The 8336-nt window shown below is 48.2% G+C and overlaps 1 protein-coding gene across 7 annotated transcripts in view; it reads left to right on the top strand.

Annotated features, from left to right (window-relative positions):
- ZNF185 (zinc finger protein 185 with LIM domain) overlaps positions 1–7919 on the top strand; it is a 46163-nt gene extending 38244 nt beyond the window's left edge. For 6 of the 7 annotated variants that reach the window (XM_068697190.1, XM_068697191.1, XM_068697189.1 and 3 more), the window contains exons 27-33: positions 193–288; positions 1428–1529; positions 2618–2686; positions 4198–4278; positions 4641–4743; positions 5281–5379; positions 6104–7919. In XM_068697190.1, the coding sequence (XP_068553291.1) occupies positions 193–288; positions 1428–1529; positions 2618–2686; positions 4198–4278; positions 4641–4743; positions 5281–5379 (550 nt within the window). In that variant the 3' untranslated portion in view covers positions 6104–7919. The remainder of the gene's footprint in view (positions 1–192; positions 289–1427; positions 1530–2617; positions 2687–4197; positions 4279–4640; positions 4744–5280; positions 5380–6103) is intronic. The other variant, XM_068697195.1, reaches the window with a different exon arrangement.
- The last annotated feature ends 417 nt before the right edge of the window (positions 7920–8336 follow it).

An 8336-nucleotide genomic window follows, 5' to 3' on the forward strand; every position in this document is an offset into this window, starting at 1 on the left:
AGTCCTGATCTACTTCTTCTTAATTCCCTGGGTCTAAGCATGCTCAGTGAGTTTCTCTTTGCATGGACGGTTGTGGTGCATGGGTGATTTCAATGCCAAGCAGGGAGGCGTTCATCCAAGGTTCTTGCCGCTTGTGAGACTCCCTCACGTGCTCAAGTTCATTGCTTGAGATTGTACCACTTCCTTTCATAGCTACCACTCCCTTCCCAGAGACACCACCGTGTCCATTTCCCCGAGAAGCCACAGGGTGCCGTTCTACATGGACAGCTCAATCTATAACAGCACCAGGTAAATGGGTGGTCTCGATGCTTGTGATGGAAACCTCCGTGATGCTGCTGTGGAAGAGGAGCTAGGAAGTAAAGCCAAGAGCTGAAAGAGAGAAGAAACATTTCCGGGGAGTGCATGTGTGATCTGAAGGCGCAGAACTTCTCTTAAACAGTTCCTAGCAAAAGCTACCTAGCACAGGGTCTGTGATACATCCATCTCTGGCCTCTGGAGATTTTGCCATGAGGGTGCCAGAACAGATTGAAAGGAGATTGAATGGCTGGTTTCTGGCTATTCTCCTTTAACCAGAGATCAGCCTTGGCAGAGGCTACAGAAAAAGAAGAGTGCTAAAATCAAAAAGAAATGTCAAGAGAGAAGAACGCTGTCTCCAGAAAGCCAATGATTAAATGATTAAACTGGTCCCAGAACAAGACTGTTGGAAGGGGTGGGACGGTTCCTCTTGTGGAAAGCTTTCTAGAGTCCTTTTTGGCGATGTCGGTCCATCCAAGTGCTTCCTGACACTGTGTGGAGGCACCAATGCGGGTCTCAGTGTTGGATTTATAAAGGGGGAATGTCTTGTGGGTGTGAGCAGGAGGCATGAGATCCTTGAATAGCTTCAGGCAAGACCAACTTCATCCCTTCCAGGCAGATTTAACAGGTCTCGTTGCTGAGGGGATAGGCAGAGCTGTTTTCTGAAGACATTCTTGTAGCCAGGATTTTTGCACCTTCCCTGCTCCAGCTTTTGAAATGATTAAGCTGGGGACAGTTATGTTGGACCTTGGCCCGTGTGTCCCCTTCTCCTCCTCTCCAGCAATATGCCACGGGCTGTTTCTTTGTACAGCTGCTTCCATTCAGTCTACGTGATTCACTTACGGTTTGTGCTTATTGGAAGATCTTGTTTGATCTTTTCTCCCATGGCCCCATAAATGAATGTTTTCCAAATCACTTCTACAGATAAGAATTACTGATACGTGGCAGGTATAAAAAGAGGAAGGAGCCTCTTTGATCTGCAGTAAAGATGAATTCATCTGAGTGCTTAAGGGTTTTAATTCCTTCCCAAATCACCCTCCTGACAGTAGTTGTAGGTCTTTTCTTGCCTGCCAGCTTGGATCATGTTATGGCTCACGTTTCCAGTGCTCACAAACTTTTCCCTCTCTCGCCAGGCTTCTCTCGAGTTCGAGTGAGAGGATGTGCGCTCCGATGGGCACCTTACCCTACAACAGCCCCATGGCCTCCGGGTACCAGCCTGATGCCAGCTCTGCCGGGTGAGGAGCAAGGGGTGGTCACGGTCCTCCAGGCTGCAGGGTTTGCAGGCAGCCGTCCTGTTTGGTGGAGACGAGCCAGGTTTTGCTGCTGGGCCTCTGGACGTTTGTCAGGCTTTTTTAGTGAGGAGCACAGACCTTGCTGTGGTGGGGTTTGTAATTTGCATGTGTTCCATCTCAAAGATGGAAACTGCTGCACAGATTTGCACAATTTAGGGAGGTGTTTCAAATGAGTGAGAGGTCAGCATGATAGGCAACGTTTGGGTCCTCCTGGTCTTGCCACAGCCTGCTCATTGCACATAAGTACTCCGGTCTGAAACAGACACATGGAAAGTGTTTATGCTAAGTTTTAAAAAAAAAATAAAAAAAATAAAAATCTTTTCTTTCCTTAGCTGTGACATGGCTTAGCTTAATCATAGCTTAAAGGCAGCGATGAAAATGAAGCATGGAGAAAGAGGCTGATTAGTTCATTTCATGGCTCTGGGAAGAGAGCCGGTGGGCACGGTGTCTCCCCTCGCTCTGTGACAGAGCTCTAGACAGATGGACAGATGGGGGCACGTTGGTTTGAAATCAGAATGTTAAAGAGGGAGAAATATGCAAGAAAGGTCATCTCTGCAAGAAAAAACATCCCACAGACAGACTGGTAGCAATTTATAATGCATGAGAGCTCTGGAGATATTCCAGTGACAAAACAGTCACTGTAAGTAGTGCTGTGCCAGTAGGGCTTTAATGTTAAAGGACAGAACCACAAGCTCTGTAAATACGTATTGTGTGCATAATCCTGACACGATTTGAAAAAGACTTATCCCTGCAAAACAGGGGATAACTGGATGAAAGAGTTGTATTATCCATCCCATTCTTTCTAATTAACTTGATTTGTTTTGGTGGGTTAATTAGAGGGGCATATTAGGTGTTGTTTAGCAGGGATGCCTGATACGCAGTATTTATTCGAGAACAACAGCAGCTCACTGTGCCTTTTCACACACATGTTACGTGTCCAAGTGCACACATGTGGTCCCTTGTGCTGTCTCTCATTAGTCGCAGCCTTTTCTAATGCAAATGCTTCTCGTTCTGCTTCTATCTGCTTCTAGAAAAGGGGTCCTCTTTGTGAAGGAGTACGTGAACAGCAGCGAGCTGTCTGCCTCCCCGCGCTATGGCAGGTAAGAGGAGTGTCCAGAGACAGCCGTGTGTCTGGCTACGTGTGCAAAGCAACAGCGAGCAGCTCTGCTGGCTAACACACCAAGCAAGCTCCCGAGCTGGAACCATTAGCACTGAGTCAGCGTGGCACCGTGCCTGAGCTAATTAGCCCTGGAGGGATTATTGCACTGGGTGGCCAAAGAGTTTTGCGAAGGCAGCAGTAGTTTTGGGGACCCAGAGAGGTCCCTCCACGGTGCTGCCTGGTCCCACTGCAGTGACAGGAGGACCTGTGTCCGACACCACCTTGGGGAGGGGTTAATTTGCCCCTCTGGATCAGCCCTGAGGTGGGTGATGGGGTCAAAATGCTTTGCTGCAGTTCCCTAGGCTGCACGTTTGGCACTGCCAGGCCCCGCTGCACATTGGCACACACAAATAAAAAGGTTGGAAGTGGTGAGGAAATGTGGAGCTTGTGGGTTCTCTCTCAGAAGAGACTTTTATAAGTTAGAAAAGGTAGAGAGGTGCCACTCTGAAGCTAAAATCTTCAGTCTTCCATCCTGCTCGCAGGTAACTAAATTAAGCTACTCCAGACTGACACCAAGGTGGCCGAGAGCAGAATTTGGCTGTAGGCACATCCTGCTTGCACTGATGTGGCAGCCAGTTAGCACCCAGTTCGCTGCCTCCCTGCTGACGTTTATCCTCCCCCGGTGCTGTGCTGGCACTGCTGGGGGGGCTGATGACAGACTCCAGAAATCTCTCGCCTTTCCCACCGGTCTGCAAAAGCAGATCTCAGCAGCCAGAGATAAGCACCTCGCTGCTCAGCCTAAAAACCACAGGCAAGCAGAAGGCAGAGGGGGAACGCTCAGCGAGGTGAGACTTAGGGATGTTTCTCGCCTTTTCCTGGCTGGCGAGGAGTAAGTGGGTGGCAGCACGTGGCTGGAAACGTCCTGGAGGAGGGATTTTCCTCCTTTTTTTCCACAGGCTGCTCTCTGCTTGTGCCACCTCCTTTGGCCTCAGGCTCAAAGGGGCCTCGTTGCAGGGTATGTGCCCTGGTTTCCCGGCCACATTGCCCACATCCTGCCTCTCGCTGCGGTGACAGCAGCAGGCAGACACATTTTTCAGTGCTGTGACATGGGTGCTCCGGCCACCAGCTCTTTGCTGCCCTTTTGGCCTGCCCCTGGAGGTTTCCCTCCCGTGCAAACTTCCTGGCACCTCTGAGAGCAGCACCGTGGCTTCTGGCCCTCCCGTGATTGTGGTATGTGTATGGGAGCAGGGTACAGCCACCCCCATGCAGAATCTGCAGCATGAGTGCAGCAGAGGTGGAAATATCTCTGCTGACAGCCCAGCTCTGTCAGTCACCGAGGCTCTCCTTGCTAGCGAAATGTTTTTTCGGCTCTCCCTAGCAAGGACTGTCCTCACCAAGGAACAGGCAGCTGGGGCGTTGCAGTTAGGACTTCAGGTTAATGATTAAAGGTTCCATCTGCAATGCTCTTCCCCTGTATCACTGTCATGTGCTGACATTTCCTTCTGTCTCCAGTGGCAGCCTTGTAGATTTGACTGATTCAGAGAGAGCAGCCTACAGCCACCACAGCTACCTGTCCAGCGCCCCTCCACAGAGGTAGGACGGTTTGGGATTGCATGGGGACTTCAGCAAGCTGTTAAACAGAAATAACTTTAAGGTTTTTAGAATATTGATATGCGAGCAGTGAAATAATAGCATAATAAATAATAATAGAAGTTTAAATGATCTTCAGAAAATGAAATGATATTTAATTAGAGCTCTGTTCTGGTCTCTGCATCCCTGCGCTATTCCATGCCCCTCTGTGCTGTCACTTGGCACAACCACGTGTGGAAGCAGGAATCTGGTGCAGAGCAGTGCTGGTGTTGAGTAAAAAACTGCTGCTACCAGCAATGGGACTGAAAACTGTTGTGTTACAGAAGCACCACGGTGCAGGAATTCACTTTTCTGTTTCTTCACAGGTCCAGTGAACCTGTTTGTACTTACTGCAGCCGTGAGATCCGAGACTGCCCTAAGATCATCATAGAGCATCTTAACATCTACTGCCACGAATACTGCTTCAGGGTAAGAAGCCTTTCTGCTGACCGCCTTCGATGTGAAATGGGGAGGTGGGAGGAGGAATTCTGCAAATTTTGTCCTCAAACTTCGTGTAGAGTATAGAAGCTGTGCTAAATGCTTGCATCCACATTGGAACAAGAAATGATGCAGTCCCCTGAGGTTTTTCATCTCCTCAAATGAATGCGTATCAGAACAAGGAGGATTCTTCATTGTCGTCTGGTAGAATAGCAGCATGGTCTTTGCCACAGGGACGTGAGGAGACTTGGTGCTTTGTGGCCTTTGTTCCCCAGTGCAGGGCTTGCTGAACCTTGCAAACTTTGCAAAGTTTACAGGTGAAGACTGTGGAAATGGTGGGTGTGAGTGGAGGAAGCCTGCAGCGGCAATTGTCTGTTGTAGGAAAGTTTAGTCTCAAAGGTCACTGCTTTGGCCTCTTCACACTTCATAAAAAGGTTCAGATGCTGTTCATTTCTCTGCCCCCTTCATACTGCCATTAACGCGTGGTGCTTTGGTCACTGTCCAACCACCTTGTTTTCCCTTTGGCAGTGTGGAATTTGCCACAAGGCGATGGGAGATCTTCTGGATAAAATATTCATCCACCGGGACATTGTCCACTGCGACAAGTGCTACGAGAAACTCTTCTAGGTGAGTGCCCCTTTTCAGTGTCAGCATAAATGGCTCGATGAGAGAGCTTACGGAGTGTTTAATGAGTGAAGAGCATTTAACCCTCATAATTACTGGGTTTTCCTGTGGGTTTTTAGTGGGAAGTAATGACCCTTGTTGCAGAAGTAGCTGGAAACATGCTCCAGCTGGCCCCAGAGGTTTCAGAGCCAGAATCTGGGGTCATAACATGACAGACAGGCTGTGTTAGCCTCACTTGGGGGAGGGAAGTGGAAGACTGGCTGGAGTGATGAGAGAAATATCCCTTAGGGGATAAGAGCCCTCTCTGAGAGCGGGTTGTGAGTTCCCCCTCCTGTCCTGGGCTAACCTGCTTTATGTAACGTTCCTTTGAGGTGAACCCCTCCCAGGTTGGCAGAGCGACGAGGAATTAGACCGGATATAATTTTGTTTTGTCTGATGACCTGGATGAGGTGGGAGTTGCCACAGTGGCAATCAGAAACCCTGCCGCTGCGCTGAGACCATGAAAAGGTGTCTCTTTTCCTTCCCCTGCCTTGTGATGGAGAGTGGGAGGGAAAGGGGCACCTGCCTCACCGCATCCATGGCTGCTTTGTTCATCCCTTAACGTGATGTGACTGGCTGGCTTTTTTCATCCCCTTCCTGCATGTTCGTCTGCTCCACTGACCTCCGTAGCGCAGCGTTTTGTGTGCTGCTCAGCTCCTGTGCTCACCGTCTCTTTATTTGCTTGCAGGGTTTTGCAAAGCTGGAGAAGGCAGCCAGTGAAAAGTCCTCAGCAGCACGTATCTGAAAACATCTACCAGCTTCTGACTGGCTAAGATAGCAGAATTCCTGCTCCCCCTTCCTCAAGTTATTTTCCCTCTCACTGCCTCATCACAATGAATGAGTTTAACATCCGCTAGCTTATGCTGTCAGCTGCACGCGAGACAAGTGCCAATGTTAACAAGATAAGGCAGTGTCACCTACAAAAGATAAGTGGGCTGATTTTCCAAAGGTGCTGAGCCCCTCCACCTGTCTTTAACTTCATTAAGATTCCAGAGTGCTCCTGTGCTGGAAATCAGGCAGAGCTCCTTAGATCTATGTAAGCTAATTGCAAGAAACCTTTTCTGATTTTTTTTTTTTTTTTTTCACTTCTGCAATCAGGCTGCAGCTTAGTGTGTGTCAGCTGGCACAAAGCAAGCAGATCCGAGAACTGTTAAATACTAGATTTGGATTCTTGGGAGGGTTTGAATTTAGCTCCTAGCAAAAGCCTATTTCTGCTTCTTTCACCCCCAAATTCTGCCTAGAAATAGCTTCTGCCTGATTTCCATTTGCTTTCCATGGGCTTTCAGGAGCACTTGCAGACTCACTTTACTCTAATTGTGTGTCAGCTTTAATTTCCCTTTCCTGCCTACTCCCTAGTGGATTCCTCCAGCAGCATGTGTGTCTGCTGTCTGTTTGGGAAGATAAACTACCAGGTGAAAGAGTGTTAACTTGGCCTCTGATGGTAGGTGTCCAATGGCCATACAAAATGTGCCAGAGAATCAGTGTCTCAATTGGCTCCCCTGACAAGGAACACTGCTTGACTGAAATCTGAATTTTCCTCCACCTTGCAAAGGCTTGCTGTGATGCCTCTTTTATTGCTCTAAGTTATTTACATCTCAAATGCTCGCTCACAAAAATGAACTTCTAGCAGGTGCTGTACATACTAAATTTCAGAAATGCATAATTTTAGCCCTGAATTCAGATGTTGAGAGGGTGAAAAAGTTGAACGCTGAAAGTCAGCCTCTGTGCCTTAAACATACACCTCTGAATCTGTCCGTGGAGTTACTGTTTCTTTCTTTGAAAGCATTAGGAGTATCTGCAAAGCACACAAATCAGTTCTGTAGCAGCTCTTACACACCAACCGGTGATGGCAAAAGCTCTAAAGCAGACTATTGTTAGACAGGTAATTCTTCATGCTTTTAGTGATGGAAGCTGGCATGCATGCAAAAGCTTAGCAAGTTAGGATTTTTACAGCACCAGTGCTACACAGTGGTGTTTTTTTTTTAGGCCACTACCATTTAGAGTAGGCATGACCTTAAAAGCACTCCACGAGGGGAACTCCAGTTGCAACCAGTAACAGCTCTGCTACTGGCAAGCTTCAGGGTGAGCCCATAGTTGTGTCTGCCAGGGACTGGGGCTGCTCCATCCTGAGTGCATGGTACAACGGGGGCCCCAACAACCCTCCACAACCCCATTAGGCATCGTGGTAGGCATGCAGGCATGAGATTTTCAAAAAAGTCAGCGGATTTTGGCTACCCGTGTTACAGAAAATGATAGTTTCTGAACAGAAGAGCATCACAAAGCATCTGATTTCCCCAAGCAGCTCACTTCCACAAACCACGGCCTATAATTAAAGGTATATAATTACTTTGAGAAGATGAGTTGCAGAAATAATATATTCCCCCACACCGGAGCTCCTGGGGGTGCGTGGCCTCTGTGTTTCGGATCATCTTTTCATCGCTGTATTTTCCTCATAGCAATTGTTTAACTTCCAGCACACAGCTCTAATAAACGTTCACCACTCACCTGCAGCCTGCTTACTTGTGTCACCATATAACAGAGCCCAGTGAGCTTTTTTTCTTTTGTTTTTCTTCTCAGTGGCCTGAGGCCATGACCCTAAAGTCACTGCTTTACTGGAGGGGGGGCACTGAGAATCACCATGGCGTGAGGGGCTGGGCTGGGTCAGGCTCAGCCAATTTATCAGCTGATACTCACACACACACAAAAATTGGCTGCTACCATGGCAAAAGGGAGCTTTGGTCCACACCAAACCATGTGAAGTGTAATAAAAAGAGCTGGGTGAATTTTTTTTCTGCCATAGTGGCTGCTCTCAGCGGTACTGCCCAGCCTTCACCCACCTCATGATCCTGGGGGTCTTTTCCACCCTATAATAATAATATAATTATTATCTGGTCTATATGGAGAGAGCTGCCCTCCCCCTG

The sequence above is a fragment of the Anas acuta genome, chromosome 13 (genome assembly GCF_963932015.1).
Source record: "Anas acuta chromosome 13, bAnaAcu1.1, whole genome shotgun sequence".
In the NCBI taxonomy this organism is placed as follows: Eukaryota; Metazoa; Chordata; class Aves; order Anseriformes; family Anatidae; genus Anas; species Anas acuta.